Source organism: Battus philenor, unplaced genomic scaffold (genome assembly GCF_028537555.1).
Source record: "Battus philenor isolate CCGP_79_NKW_IND1 unplaced genomic scaffold, ilBatPhil1.0.hap1 SCAF_9, whole genome shotgun sequence".
NCBI classification, from domain to species: domain Eukaryota; kingdom Metazoa; phylum Arthropoda; class Insecta; order Lepidoptera; family Papilionidae; genus Battus; species Battus philenor.
This window is the reverse complement of record NW_027181759.1, coordinates 15634823-15651882: the sequence shown is the minus strand read 5'-3', so window position 1 is coordinate 15651882 and position 17060 is coordinate 15634823. Positions and strand designations below refer to the sequence as shown.

Sequence of the window (17060 nt, the reverse complement as noted above, 5' to 3'; positions counted from 1 at the left end):
TGATTAAAAGTCATGCCTATAACGATATTCAATTCAAACTTTTGGAAAACAATTTTATGATAACAAGGCGAGTAAATATGGAAGCTGGACAATTTCGTAGGAGCTTCAATAATGCCAAAAAACTTCAGCCAAGATACTACTACCATGTTTGTTCTGGATATCCATTTACATGTTTTCTTTGGGGGATCCAATTCATTTCAGATCTTTAGTACATAGTCCGAAGCCTTACGTAACGTGTGGCCAATGCCGCTTGTCGATCGATCTTGTATTCTGGTTACTTCTCCGAGAGATCAACATAAGTGAATTTTTTATGCTATAATACTATTTTTTTTTGATACACGTTATCCTGATAGCAGATTTAGACTTTGTACAGCATCATCGACATTGAGTCTACGAAGTAAACATTCACCATGGACTATTGTTAGTTACATCGATGACATTCGCACGCAGAGGAACTATACCCGTGTAGGTGTGTAGTGTGGTGAATGGAATATTATTTAGGTATTGAGTAGCGAGGACTACTCGGAGACACGGGCTTCTCCTGGCAACCCTCGCTTGGACGGAAAAGATAAATTCAGAGTAGGTTCCACTGAAGAAGTCATGGACGTAGCTGAAAGAATTGTTCCACATATAATAGAATGTACGACAAGACTCTAATGTATTAAAAAGTCTAAACTAAACAAACCTGTGATATTAAAAGATTAGGATAGAAAATGTAAGAATAAAATAAACATTAGAAATAAAATTGAACCTAAGAGTAAAAAAGATGAGGAAAGGAAGGCGATGAAAGCAAGAAGGAATGAAAGAACAAAAAAAAATTGCAAGATATTGTGAAGGATAAAAGGAAAGAATAAAAGAAATTGAGAAGAATGAAAGTGAGTGTATAAAGATAAAACCCTGAAAAAAAAATATTTGTAAATAAAGTCCCTGTCCCAAACATAATAGGGGTACGATAGGCTCCCAATAGCGGGGGTCATAAAAAAAATTGTTCCACATAAACTGACTGCCATGGGAGACGAAAGGTTTTCAAGTAGCGACCATGTGATGGTAGACGCAGCGTGGAAAGACAGTCCACTAGGGAGACCTACATAGTTAAACTCGCGGAATGTCCAATGCGGACAGCGCAGGGCCGGTCATCGAGACGATATTTGATGGAAGCCCTAAGCCGTGCAGTCTATCAGCAAAGATGATGATAAAGTTGTGTAAAAATTATAATCCTCTGTAATTATTGTGACAGACTTTGTACATATATGTTAATTAACCTACTTACCTATTTACCTTTATTAATATATTGAATCATTTAGAAAGTAATTTTGTTTATTCACCGATAAAGGATTCAATTGATTTTTTTTTCGAACCCAAATTCAAACTTATATCGCCTATTTATCATGTACACCTATCCCCCGTTTTACACGGTACTTGTTTAACACGTTTTCGCTTTTACACGGTTTTCTAAATAAGTTTTTCTTTTTGTTATAATAACCGATTTTATTACCATCTTTCATAATGTGAATATTTCTGCTTCAAACATCGAATCGGCGCAAAAAAACTTCGAGTGATGAAAGTGAATTCGAACCTTCGATTCCGAAAAAAAGAATGAGAGTAATTCCTGATAGTGATAAAGGATAATAAATACATTTGCTTTGGATTTTTGTTCTTCTGTTTAATGTATTGTAATTAAATAAAAAAAACAGTGTTTCCGTAATATATTAAATATTTTAACTTGTCAATGCATTTTATTTCTATTTCTGTGTACACCAAAAAATATTGAAAAAATCACACCTGTTAAATAGCAAAATTATGCATTTTCTGCAATTTTTTCGATTTATACGGTTTTGACTTGAAAATTTTTAATTTTCGATTTACACGGTTTTGACTTGAAAATTTTTAATTTTCGATTTACACGTTTTTCTCAGGAACGTATCTACCGTGTAAATCGGGGGATAGGTGTATTGATACAGCAAGACGTGTGTGAAGAACTTCAATTTAATCTACGCTATAGTTTTAAACAATTTTTTTTCATTCATTTTTAAATTTAATTATACCCTATTGTACACCAAAATTTAGTAAAGGAAATATAAAAAAAGAACTTAAATAAGTATAAAAAAAAAACAATTCATACAGAGGTACAAGAGGCAGTCTTATTGCTCGAGGCGATCTCTACCAGACAACCTTTGAATGGAGATGAGAGACGTGAAGGATAGGGCAGTTTAGGGTACATAATAAAAACAAATATAAACTTTAATAAGCAACACTTTCCATGTTTTTGTTTACTTTTATACTTTAGAATTTAAAAATGCTGTTCAAGCTGTTTTCACCGTCTGTATGGTAAATATTACTTTGTAGAATAGTATAAAAATTATACAAAACGTATATATTTACAATATACATATTAAAGCCGTCCTATTATATTTATCTATGCACGTATGTAAATAGGTTCATTAGTATGCAACCGTGTTACGAGAAGTATAACTTTGATATAGTTAACAGTGTAAAACACTAGAAACAATTTCCGAACTGTGTCGCGATATGTGGAATTTGAAAACCTTTTTTTATGTTTACATCTGCGTAAAATACCTTTTCTAATCATTTTAGCTAAGATCTGATACACGTCTTTATAAATCACGATAATGATCATGCAAACAGCCTGCATCATCGATTTCCTACGTTCTTCACCCTTTCGTTGCCAGCGACGGAGTTAGACGACATCTACTGGACATTTCGCATTTAGGTGGTTTCGCATTCAATTGATGTATGTACCGTTCCATCGCTTGTTTACAACTAATTCCCTATGTATCTACATCAGGGCTTCTTAAACTATGGGTCGCGACCAGAAATGGGGTCGCGTAGCAAAATTCTGGGGTCGAAAGATTTTAATGTCAAATATTTATATATACCATTTTATAACATCACTAGAGTTGGCGGAATACAGTGGACTTGCAGCGTCTAGACACGCGCATTTGTTAAAGGTTTTAAACTAATATAAATACAATTTTATATTTTTTTGAGCAATTTTTAATTTTACATTTTTATATGTTTCAAAACGAATTCTAAAACTATATATTTTCATATGTAATATACATAATAAATAAATCATCAAAAAATATTCATTTATTTTTTTTTATGTTTGTATGGGGTCGTCGAGAAACTCGCAATCATAAATAGGGTCGTGAATGACAAAAGTTTAAGAAGCCCTGATCTACATCATAAATGTCAAAGCGCGGTGACATTTGGCGCCATTTGTAAAAACTAAGACGCGTTCACACTATGACATTACTTTTGCGCCACCTGTTATTATACGGTGATAGGTGTAAAAACGTTAATAGGGTAAATGTATATCATATGCCGTCAAATAATACACGATATACCCTATCTAAAATCAATGGTTTCAAAAATAATTAACTTGATGTCCAGTGCTGGACGTAGAGTAACACTGATTATGATGATGATATTGGAATATATGTCACAGAAAAGTGAGCTATAAAGGTATTTAATGATCCATATGTTCACCGCTTTAACCCTTTCGTTGCCAGCGCCGGTGTTAGACGGCATTCACTGGACACGCCGTGTGTACCCGCGCCGCATATAATTGGCATCTATTTGCCGTTACTTATATTGCATTGAATTCTGTTAGGCCGCGCCTTTACTAAAAACAATTCTTCCAAAGTACAGTATGTATTTGGAAACTAAAATTTAAAATATAAACAAAGTATCACAGCAGTAATAATCTTCTAAATGTTACCGAAAGATGTTTTACTTTCAATTTATAAATCAGTAGAAATAAATCATAGTAGAAGGTGCATTGTTTGCAGTGCAAATGACAAAAGACAGGAATCTAAATATGAACGTAAATATTGTAATGTGGACTCATGTATAGATCCGTTTTAAGATTTATCACAGTCAAATAAATCACTAATAATTATCCTAACTTCTATTTTAAATTAATATACGAGTAAAATCTTTAAATATGTAACACAAATCGGCAAATTCGAATATCAGGCTACCGCCATGCAATGTGCACATTTCGCGGCGCGATGCTCGGTTCAGAAGCGTCACTTTAGCGGAACGTACTGCGGTAAGGAAAGGGTTAAATATATGGTATTTCATCTAGCGGGTGGTCTATTTCATATCGCTAATATTTCAGACGTAGACCTCTTCTATAGATTTCCAATAGGACCTTAATGATGTGGGCGGATCTTTTACAAAAGATAATAAAGTTTTTTTTTGTTCCCTATCTCGTTTGGGACAGGGACTTTTTATTTCTAGTAATTTATTCATATTTTTTATTATTATCATTCATCTCTTTCATGTATCATCTTATCTGTCGTACTGTTTCTTTCATTCTACAATTTTCCCAGTCTTTCTCTACCATTCCATTAGCCATACATCCATCCTCAAACACTACATTCTAAGTTTCCTTACTATTTTATTTTGCAACATTACATTTATTGTTCAAATATTTAACATATATTTTCTTTATAGTTCTCATATTATATTATACTGTTTATTGCACTATTATGATACTACTTTATTTATTTTATTTCTATATTTTAGTGTTTGCTTTACTTTTTTTTATTCATATTCAAGTCTATTTGAGTCTATAACTGTGTTTTATTTTTACCTATTGTATTCATCACCACCTTCCTGCAGTAGCTGAGGAAGCATTCTCTCTCCCCTTCGTCTTGCATGATGGAAAAAGTTTTAGTTCATTCCATACCAATGACTTAAAATTAGTAATTTTTAATAATAGTTTTGATAATTTTGTACTAAGTTTGTATGGACCCCCTCAGAGTAAAAGCTTCCTCCACAGCTTTCCATTTTTCTCTATCCTTGGCAACTTGGAGCCACCCGTGACCTGCCGTAGCCGCGATCTGATCATCCCATCTGGCATTAGTTCTGCCTCTCGCTCTGGTACCTCGTGGTCCTGTTCATTTTATAACCCTTTGTGTCCATCTGTTATTGAACCTCGCCACGTGACCTGCCCATCTCCACTTTCTTTGGAGTTTGCACTCTGTGTTTGGCACTAATCGGTGTAACATAACTCCTGAAGATGCCACGTGTAGGGGTGAAACACGTGTTGAGTGATTTGACGGTGGCAGTTGTGTAATTCGCATTGTTTGCCGCATGCGCATTTATCAGCGGGCTGGCGGGCGGTGCACTTTGTTGCACGACTACCACTGCATGTGCGGAAGTGGCTAAATATTGGTCCTTTTCTTACTTAGAATGGACTTCCGCAAGGTAACGCCTGATTCCATTAAATATTCTTTGGAAAGAATAGATAAATGCATTTGTTATATACGTTTTCTTGTGGATGGCTGTGTATATAGGCTATGTCCTTACAATATATATGAAGTCTAAACTAGAAATGAGAAACAGAATGTTACAAGACATCGAAGATTCATATTAGGTGTCACTAACCAGATACACACACATAGATACGTACACACACACAGAGGCATCGTGTAGCGACGCGGGACTGTCGCTGCGGAAGTTACGCGATCAGGAAACGTTACAGCCGTCCGCAATTAGGGCGCGGACACACTGAGCGAGCGGGGCAAGGTCGATGACTTTTAACGGATTAGCTCAACCAGTTTTATAGCAGAATAGCTGTATAGCTTTATAGCTGTTTATTACGTATATTTATATACGTACGTCAAAGTTATTTCTAAGTATTTTTGCTAATATTTGACAAATTCCAATTCGTGTTTGCTTAAACATAAATGTGATTGTTTAACATCATTTTAACTAACAGCCAAAACTCTCCTAGTTTCATTGAAAATATATTTCTTTATTTTGACTTGCAAATTATCGACATACAATTATAATTATTAACATTGTTATCAACTTTAAAATAACTCTTAATTACATAATGATTTGTATTTTAATAAAGTATTATTTATTATCTATATATGCGAATATGAATCGCCAAATGTGTTGCTAAGACTAAAACTGAATAACGTCAAGAAATTCAACCCAATTATTTATAATTTAATTTTCGTGAAGAAGTAAACAGAAGATTCAAAACCACTTGGAATAAATTCTGGTCCCTAATGGTAGATGGTGACGGTTCGTAAAAGGGGGGAGGCCTATATCTAGCAGGGAACGATTTATAGTTGAGATGATAAAAATACGTGAAAATAAATAAATAAAACCTATCCTTTCACCCATGACTCGCTGCCAATCAACGCGCTGTAATCTGACACATTTAATTTGAATAAAATTAACCGTTAACCGTTTCATATATGTATATAAGCGAAAGTTTTTATATATCCAGTTTGCGATATACCGTAAAGGCCGCTTTCAATATCTTTAACTTGAATTATTATTAAAAAAAGGTTAATCTTAGACATGAACATATTGATTGACCGCAGTTTGTTTTTTGGCCCAAAAATTTTTATATATTTTCTTATAATGTTAATGATAATCGGAAGGCCTTTACAGCTTCATTTGCAAAATGCAAAAAATTTTACAAGACACTAATACTTCAGTTGCACGATGACGATGGGTGGGGATCCTGATCCTCCCATGGATCGGTCAAGCTGTTCAGGATTATGGGTGGCCGCACCCGTCAACGTATCGTGACGTTAAAACACTTGCAACACTATACAATAAGTACAATGTACGTAACATTTAAGATAACGATTGACAAGTGCAGTCAGCGATAACTGAGATTTTATATATCGCGTTATCAGCTTATATCAGTCATTTTAATAATTCTAGCACCCTGTATAACAATATGACAGCTTATAACAAAGAATACATTCTGTATATATAATTCAATAATTTCTTTATCCACTTCTGATCCGCCTATGTTAATATTCTTACCAATATAACATATTTTCTATTATTAATATATTGTTCGTTTAAACTGAAATACAATAATTAAAATTTCAAAACTTATAACGAAACATTAAAATTCAAATTACAAATTATTTTTATCTGATTATTATTTACCGCAACTAAACATTAAACACTACATTATTTGTTAATTTTAGCATTGAAATATGCCGTTGCATTTTTCGAATTACCTCCTTGTGGGGCGTCCCCGCGTTGGTAAACACTGCAATAGAGCCTTGAGAGATGCATAACAAGCTCATATTTATTTATAGCGCTTACCTTCTGAAATCTTATCAGTAACTATCTACTAAAAATTTGTTATTACATAGAATTGAAAACATCAACGTATATCTTGAAGTACTCTCCCAGTGTGTACGAGTCCTTACAAGGAACGGATTCGACGAATACAGAATTAATAAACACTCTGTTTTATCAATTACTCTGTACGTAGTACAAGTGTCATTGGGCTGGGTACATCGCTTGTACAATCGATGCAGGTTTAGGCCGAAAGGTTCAGGAGTCGCGCCCATGACTCAGTTCATGGGAAGTAGGATGCGAGCACACATTAGACCTGAATATTTTGAGCTTAACTCTCCTAGTCAGTCTCTGACTGACCAGAAAATTGCACCCTGGACGCCTTTAACCTTTTAAGTGCCATGAGGACCGCCGGCTACCTCACGATACCCAACAATAGGTGCCGTGAGGGCCGCCGGCTACCTCACAATTTTTCATCTGTACATCTAAGGAATATTATTTTTTTCCGACCCTCCGGTAATTATTAGCTTCATTAGGCACCTAGCAACTGGATCACGGGATGGTATACGATTTGCAGCATGTTTTAGAAGCGGTTACCATGGGTGCCAATGAGACCGCGGGCGGCCTCACTTTTTATATAAAATTTACATTAGAATATGTATAAAGAAATCTTTCTTTGTATTGAATTCACAATTTATTCATATTTTAAAGCTGGCTTTGAAAACCTATCGTGTTTTCTGTGTTACAAAAACGTGACCCGCCGGCGACCTCATGGCACACCGAGTACTCTGTTGCCTTTAAGTGCCATGAAGGTCGCCGGCGGTCTCGGTACATAATGATATACATAATGTGTTATATTCATTCATAGAATGTAAAAATCCCAAATTTTCACATAAGGAAAGCCTACACTTGATATTTCCATTTGGCACCTGGGGAAGTCATGGCCAAAACAGCTTGGCAGTTAGAAGGTTAAACTGTCTCTACTTAAACACTGTTTATTATTTAAAAATTCATTTCATTGCACTGAAATATATATATCCCACAAACTACACATTATGTGCCAGTTCAGATACACGGCTGAATAGTCGCTTTTGTTAATTATGGCTTTCGATATGTGCGCAATAAATATGTATTATTAAACTATCGAAATAAATATTTATGGATTTTATATTCGATTTGTAAATACTGTTACAGAGCACAAGTTACAAAACCCTCTAAACAATAAACACGGAACCCTAGGATCAAGAAGTGTCGTAAACGCTTGTGACCTTGAAGTTATTTATAGATTTTTGAGTACGGTTCTCGGAAATTCTAACTGAATACTATCTCGAACTTACTTGAACCTTTTGACAGTTCAGTATTGTTTTTTTTTATTTTATAAGATTAAGATCTACAATCAGTGATACAAAGTGACTATTTGGTAAGTTATTTGAACAGTGATTTCTTGAGCGATTTGGAAGTGTAGTTTGGACTAAGCGAAAATATACTTTGTATTAAAGTAGGGTGCCCTTTATTCCGAAATTAGTATTTACAAAATAATCTATTGCTACACATTTTAAAACTAAATTTATTTTTTAAAGTATGTCTCTAATTTCAGTGTGCCTGTTGGCATAGGAGTTTTTTTAAAATATGTAGCAATAGATTATTTTGTAAATACTAATTTCGGAATAAAGGGCTTTATTATTATAAAGTAGGGTGACCATCTGATTTGTGAATAAAGTACTCCTTGTTAACCAATGGTGTTTCATTCAAAACCCACAGTTCATAACAATACTATATTGATCGATAACTTTAAAGTGGAGAGGCCATTACTAGGAAAAACAATGCGACATTTTTCCGACATCGTGGAGTGTTTCAACAAAATGAACGTGCATCTTAACCTTCAGACCAACGAGGTTAAGCGAAGGTTATTGCACAAATACCGCAATACTCTCTAGGTAGGAAAATATTACAATACTGTATTTCCAAGAGAGGTCATGTGATTTATTTATACAGTTTTCTTCGAATCATTTGTACATAGTGATTGGGTACAGTTGTAAAGGTTTAACCCTTTCCTTACCGCAGTTCGTTACGCCGAAGTGACGCCACTAAACCGGGCAGGTGCCGCAAAGTGTGCACATTACATGTCGGTAGGCTAATGTTCGAATTTTCTGATTTGTTGTACATATTTAAAGATATTACTGGTATATTAATTAAAAATAGAAGTTAGAATAATTCTTAGTAATTTATTTCTCTGTGATAAATCTTAAAACTATATCTACACATACGCCCACATTGCAATTTTTACGTTCATATTTAGATTCCCGTCTTTTATCATTTGCACTGCAAACAATGCACCTTTTACTTGGATTTATTTCTACTGATTTATAAATTGAAAGTAAAATGTCTTTCGGTAACACTTAGTAGATTATTAATGTGGTGATACTGTTTTATATTTTAAATTTTAGTTTCCAAATACATACTGTACTTTGGAATTGTTCTTGAGTAAAGGCGCGTTCAATGACATGATTGTGCCCTAACAGAAATCAATGCAATATAAGGAACGGTATATAGATGCCAACTATATGCGACGCTGGTACACACGGCGTGTCCAATGGATGCCGGCTAACTCAGGCGCTGGCAACGAAAGGGTTAAAGGGGTGAACATATGGATCATTAAAAGCCTTTATAGCTCACTTAGCTGTGACATGTATTCTAATATCATCATCATAATCAGTGTTACTACGTCCAGTGCTGAACATTAAGTTAATTATTTCTGAAACCATTGATTCTCGGATAGGGTATATCGTGTATTATTTGACGGCACATGATATACATTTACCCTATTAACGCTTTTACACCTATCACCGTAAAACAACAGGTGGCGCAAAAGTAATGTCATAGTGTGAACGCGTCTTAATTTTTACAAATGGCGCCAAATGTAACCGCGCTTTGACATTAATGATGTAGATATATACGAAATAAGTTGCAAACAAGCGATGGAGCGGAACATACATCAACAACGTGGAATTATTGTTGCTGCTTATTTGACAAAATTTTCAGTCTTTTGTTACAACGCGGCGTGTATTTTGTCTTGTTTGAACAATCAATCGTTTGGCCGTGCGCCTGGTACAACATTTACATAAAGAAACTGATTGGCCTTTATTTTTTTGAAGACGCTGATGGCACCCACCCTAACTGTAACTGATGAGCATTACAAGCAGATGCTAAACCAGTTTTCTCCTTGCAAGTTGCTGCATTGGGTCTTGATATATATATCCTTAGTTTCAGTTGAACGGAGCAACTGTTCATCACATCTCGGACAACGACGGATATTTTGAAACAATAATTTCCAGATCAAGTGACGTTCCATTTTGGAAATTTGAACTGTTTTTCTGATCGCCAGATCTTATAGCACCAGACTTCTTCCTTTGAAGGTTTTTAAAACCTCCCTTTTACCGCAATGAACCACGAAATTTACAAGCCTTGAAAGCTAATTTTGAAGAAGGCATCTCCAATTCGCAGCTTTTTAATTCAAAATTCAGTAAAAGAAGCCTAATTTTACATCAATTCTGAAGGTGGCCATTGGAGCGATATCATTTTTTTCAATTAATGTCATCAATCTTACTTTCTTATCTCACTGTAATTGATTTTTTAACAACAGAGCTCTTTATTTTAATTAACACGTTGAATGCCAGACTAAAAACCATGTTTAGTTCAGTGGGCCGCAACGGACACCATGTGACTGCCATCATGTAGGGTCCAAGAGGCCGCGTCGGACACCACGTGTCCGCATGCCCTCGATCACTTCAGAAGCCTCTAGGGAGCCAACGGACAGTGTTTCGACTGTTGTTACTAAGGCATGTGACCCGCGCGGCCCCGCAGAAAAATAATGGGTAAATCGCTGTTTCCGTAAGTCGCCCATTATTTTTAAGGGTTTTACTGACAATATTTGCAAAAAAACACCTTGGCGATTTTTTGACGATTTTCGATTTAATGGTGTGGCCCCAGGGGACAGTATGCTGTCGGACACATGGTGTCCGCCATGGCGTTCAACGTGTTAATAACAAAATGGCTGCCGGATCAATTTATGACATTACTTTAGCACCACCTGTCAGTAGAATGAACATCATAGGCGACATTTCAAGGGTACACAGGATAAGAAAGATTACCTGGGCATCAGAGTAGTTGTGCGCAAGATTTTTAATATTCCTCCTTAGGCCCGCCACGTTTACTTGCATTTCGTCCCGGCCGCGGGGCATCTGCAACAAGGTAGATACGACATTACACATAGGTAGACGAAATAAATATTTATCTCATTCCTGTAAGTCATTCATTTCGGTCTCGACGGGGGTTCCGTTGGCGAAGAAGAAAAGTTAGGTTAGAGGGAACTACCGGGAAGGGGGTTAGTGGGTAGGAATCCCACAGACCCCCGTCCTCCCCCAGAGGCAGGGCATCTTGAATACCGGAAGATTTCCCCCACCGAAACAAAAAAAAAAAAAGGTTAGAGGGAACTAAAATAGATAACATTTTATAGAGGCTCGGCAAGGCAACTTGCATCTATATATAAAAATATCTGTCTGTATGTCCTTTATGGAATCATATACTATGCATTAGATCATGTGATGATCTTCAGCAAAGTTGTTGCGCATGACCTCACGTAGGTTTCTAAGTTGGTACGACCAAATCCCGACAGATGGCGCGACCGTCTTTACAACTAATTTCATATATCGCTGCGACAGTTGATGCCGATTTGAATTGAAACGAAAGAGTAACGTTTCGATTTGTAGGTGATATAAGAATCAGTGTAAATTGTGAAATTCATGTCAAACTTTGTTACGTATGTACGGAAATAATAACAAAGACGATATAAAGCACCCCCCAGCAAACCGATGGTCAAGTTACGCCACCAGGTAACAAAACTTTATCTCGTCGGTGATTATCTTGGATAAGACAAATTGGTTTTCTACCAAAGCGAACCATAGGGCAGGTTCTTCCGGCTAAAAAGGCGGTATTCGAACGCCAACGCCTGAAGATCGTACGCTCGCGCTTACATACCGACCAATCATCGCGCGTCCTGAGATTTTGCGCATGCGTAGACCAATGGATTGAACGATAAGCGGAAGCGTTTTATCATCTGTGATTATTTCGCTACATGTAAACAAGGTAGAATCCAATCATATTAATATATCTCGTACGAACATTCACATTTTCTATCTATATACATAAGCATAGTTCAACACATTTTAAGTTTATTATTTTTATCATTTGTTTAACCATTCGGTACGACGCTAGTCGGCCACAAAACCATACATAGCCAAGCGTCGAGTATAGTCGACGGCCTTAGTATGAATGCACGGCCGAGCGTCGACTTTAGCCGTCAATAAATTTTAACCTATCTCTGCACTAACAATTTATTATAATATCATTAGGTGAAGGTAATGTGTATCTGTATCAGCTTGTAATGTAAACACTCTTAAGTAAGAAAATGACCAATATTTAGCCAACACAGAGCAAAGCAAGCAAGAGTCTCTGTGTTTGGCACTAATCAGTGTAACATAACTCCTGAAGATGCTCCGTGGAGGGGTGAAACACTTGTTGAGTGATTTAACGGTGGCAGATATGTAATTCGCATTGTTTGCCACGTGCGCATTTATCAGCGGGCTGGCGGGCGGTGCACTTTATTGCACGACTACCACTGCATGTGTGGAAGTGGCTAAATATTGGTCTTTTTCTTACTTAGGATGTCCATCTTTTTTCCGCAAAATAACGCCTGATTCCATTACACAGTCACAAGTGTGTTAAAAACAAGATGCGCTCAGTGTCGCGGCAAGTAGGCTATGGGCTTTCACCTATGGCCGTCGAATATAGTCGACGCTCGTGCCGAAGTGTTTACGACTGCGCTTGGAGAGTGGGAAAGGAGTCCAATATTGGGACAAAGAATCCGTTGAATAACCTCTATCGTCCTATCGCCGTATCCTTGTGAGGGACATGAACGATAAACATTTTGATACGGCGCCAACATACAAACTATCTTATCAAACATTCAAGAAACAATGTCAGTGCTTTATGACAAATTTAATCAAATTTTTTTATACAAATTATTTGTTTGTTTATCTAAATACGCAGGTTTACAACTGTATTTTTCCAACTTTTTTTGGGACATGCCACACAACATTACTAAAATCCTTACGCCCCTGACGAAACATATTTTGATATTAAAACGAAATGAGTGTAACACTCGTTTCTAGTCAATATTTGAATTGCCCCCCTGTGGGGCGTGGGCCGCAAGTTTATCATATGACTATCTTTTCAGCCGATGGATGACCACTGCAAGGCATAGTTCTTCTCCAAAGATCGCTATGATGACCAGCGACTTCCCGCGACCTTGACTATGTCATCAGTCTACCTAATGGGAGGGTTTACCAACGCCGTCTGCTCGTGGTCTCCATTCGACCCAAATTAATCAACCATGACTTATGACTCAGAAACGTGGTCTCGTCTCATCGGGCCTCATTAGGAAGCTCAGCCCTAGAGTCAGCTATGCTAGGAATTTCTCTACAAATAGAATCAGTGACGAGTGGTTCGATAGAAAAATGAAATTAAACGACAGCCAAGATTGGCAAATTAAAATCGGCAGACCACGAACCGACAAGAGCAGCGTGTCTCCAAACTATGTAGACAGATGGCTTGTTAAGCTAATATGAACTATCCTTACAAGTTGCATGCCGGGCAATTTTCGAAGATTTTCCATCAAAGCCGCGGGAGGTGCATACGACCCACATTTTAAAAATTTAAAAAAAGTCGTTTGAGACGTATGCTTCACACTTTTTCAATACAGCAAAGCTATAATTAGCGGGAAAAAGTTATAAATTTTAATATGCATTACGTACGCGCATGCGTGATGTGAAGCTATTATCTATATTCAAGCCTACAATTCGTTTGTTTCAGAATCCTTTATTTTTTTAATGAGAACTGCAAAAGGCCTGGACGGAACATGGAACATTGTATAGAATGTGTTGTAAGAAAATAAAAAAAAAATATTTTCACAGCCCTGAAATTTTGAATTAAGTGGCAACCCTAAGCAGTCTACGTCAGCGTACGCCGCGAGACGTAAACAAAAGCGACGCGCCGAAGTTATTTTCGCAAGTGCTGTTGACCCTGCAAGGAGGGAAACGGGTGAAGAGGGGGGGGGGGGAGGAAGACTGTTTTGATAACTGCGCGGCTTCGATAACGAATTTTGGGTGATTTGTTGTTCGCAAGTCGTCGCGCTGACAAACAATCCAATTGTTCCGTGGAATGGAGTCGATTGCGATTAGAGATTTATTTGATAAGCGATAAATACGTGGAGTCAATATACTAAAATTATTTCAATAGTTTCCACTAAAACTTTTATTTGATAATCATATATGACAGAGTTCCCCAAACTTTTTTATGTCGTAGACCCCTTGCCATGTTTTTCCGTGTTGGGTAGACCCCATACTTACTTGATATCGATTTCCTGTAAATTTCTAACTGTAGTGAAGTTTAGTGTTAAAAACACATGTTAATTTATACATTTATTATTTGAATTTAAATTAAAACTACTCAAAATAAAACTTTGTATCTGTTATGTTAAATATACGTAACATTAAATAAACATAAAATAAACTATAAATAAAATAACATAAGCAATAAGTCAATATTTTTAGCGAGAAGGATGAACCTGATGCTTTAATAATAAATAATCAACATTTCGCGTCAATTTTAAATAATTGAAGTTATTTTATATATAAACATATAAAATATTTTTTATTTCATAGGTACTTTTATAAATAATGTAAATGTTTTGATATTATAAGATAGTATGATGTAAGTAAATAGGTACCGTCAGTGTATGTTCTCATGGACCCCCAAATTTTTTTTCGCTGACGTAGACCCCATGCAGGTTGTCATAGACCCCTAGGGGTCGATATAGACCGCTTTGGGAATCACTGGTATATGATATACGTTATAATATACGATAGAGGTTAAATAAAAAAATCTTACAACGTGTGAAAATCATAATGTATTAATAGACATAATTCAATGGTATCTCAGTGGTAGAGATATAGAATCTTATATGACATACACTTTGTGCAATCTAATATATAAAATTCTCGTGTCACGGTGTTCGAACTTGAACTCCTCCGAAACGGCTTGACCGATTTTTACCAAATTTTACATGCGTATTCAGTATGTCTGAGAATCGGCTACTATCTATTTTCCATACCCCTAAGTGATAAGGGTGGTCCACCCCTAAATATTATTTTTAATTTTTTAGACTACGATCTCTCTACGACCAACCCTTATCTTACATTTGTTAATTAAAAACTTTATTTTTTTTGCAAAACAACGTTTGCGGGATCAGCTAGTAATTATATATGATTGTCACTGCTCAAGAATATGTTTTCAAAAGATGGACAGCAGCGTTCTCTGTGCACTACAATTCTATATTGCGATCGCCAACTCGCCTGCCAAGCGTGGCGATTATGGTAAATCCCCTTATAGATATCTTTGGGGGAGGTTCAGGTTTTACAGCATCATAGATATATCCCCCATAAATATATCTAACGACAGATGCCTTGCAGAAGGCGTCATTTCAACTATCCTGTAGATCACTACATTTCCTTGTTTATTGTATCACCGTTGATGAGCAACGATGATATCAAAAATCAAATGTCCAATTAAGATCTGTTGAAAGTGGTCTATATACAACCTTGTTCAACAGACTTAATTAAATCGATCCGTAGACATGTAAATAGATTTTGGTAAATAATTGACGTGTTGATATATGAAGCTATACAAATGTATCCAATGTAACACAACGTGAGCACTAATTCAATTATTTTATATACACGTGTTACAATGTTCTTCATTTATCAAACTTGTAAAACCTCGTGCTCGCTCAACCACTTATTTTACATTACAAACCGGACATCACTTGTAAATAATACAGCCTTTGTTTTTATTTCGGCGTTTCAATATGTTTAGATTTATTTGTATTTTTTTTTCATTACTCTGGCTTGTAGTTACTGTGACTGTTAAGTACAGAACATATTAAGTTTTAATTGTAACTTATTCGGTAAAATAATATTTAGTTCTGGCAACATAAATATTAGCAGTAACACTTGACAGCTGTCACTTTTCTAATTTTGCATTGTTACGCAATGCGTGTGTTATTACAACAAATCTATATATTTACTAGCTGATCCCGCAAACGTTGTTTTGCAAAAAAAATTAAAGTTTTTAATTAACAAATTAAAAATAAGAAAATTTAGGGTTGTATGTATTTTGGTATGCTGTATCATAATAAAATAAAAACCAAAAAATTTGTTTAAAAAAAAATTAGGGGTGGACCACCCTTATCACTTAGGAGTATGGAAAATTGATAGTAGCCGATTCTCATACCTACTGAATACGCATATAAAATTTGGTAAAAATCGGTCAAGCCGTTTCGGAGGAGTTCAAGTTCGAACACCGTGACACGAGAATTTTATATATTAGATTAATAAAAGCTACTAGCAGTTTTATAAGACAGTCTTAATAAACCTTTTCAGGATCTTAACCGATCGCTGTAACCAGAAATTTCACTTGTAATTGTACCTGTTAGGAACATCTGAGTGTATCCATAGCCTAATATTTGAGAATGTATTGGTAATTTAATTATAAAGATAGCTGAACAATGAACGTGGAGCGTTTCTCGAAATTTTATCAACATTTTTATTTCTTTATATATATTGTCGTCCGCGCCGAGAGAATAACAAAATCATCTTGAGGTGACGAATTACGTTCACCTAATTCAATTATAATAAACTTTAATTGCAGTCATAAACAAACACGTTCGCGACGAGGCCTAAATTCACAGGCCGCACCGTGAGGCGGGCTTGAGTTTCGTGTTTTTCGAGTTTCGACCATCGGACGAAATTCACAAAAAGTTATAATTCTCTTATGTATTCAATGGAATCAGG

At 35.9% G+C, this 17060-nt stretch overlaps 1 protein-coding gene across 3 annotated transcripts in view; it reads right to left on the bottom strand.

Annotated features, from left to right (window-relative positions):
• The window catches only part of lqf (epsin homolog lqf), a 55812-nt gene that overhangs the window by 17327 nt on the left and 21425 nt on the right, over positions 1-17060 (bottom strand). For all 3 annotated transcript variants that reach the window (XM_068775525.1, XM_068775527.1, XM_068775526.1), the window contains exon 2: positions 11244-11333. In XM_068775525.1, the coding sequence (XP_068631626.1) occupies positions 11244-11333 (90 nt within the window). The remainder of the gene's footprint in view (positions 1-11243; positions 11334-17060) is intronic.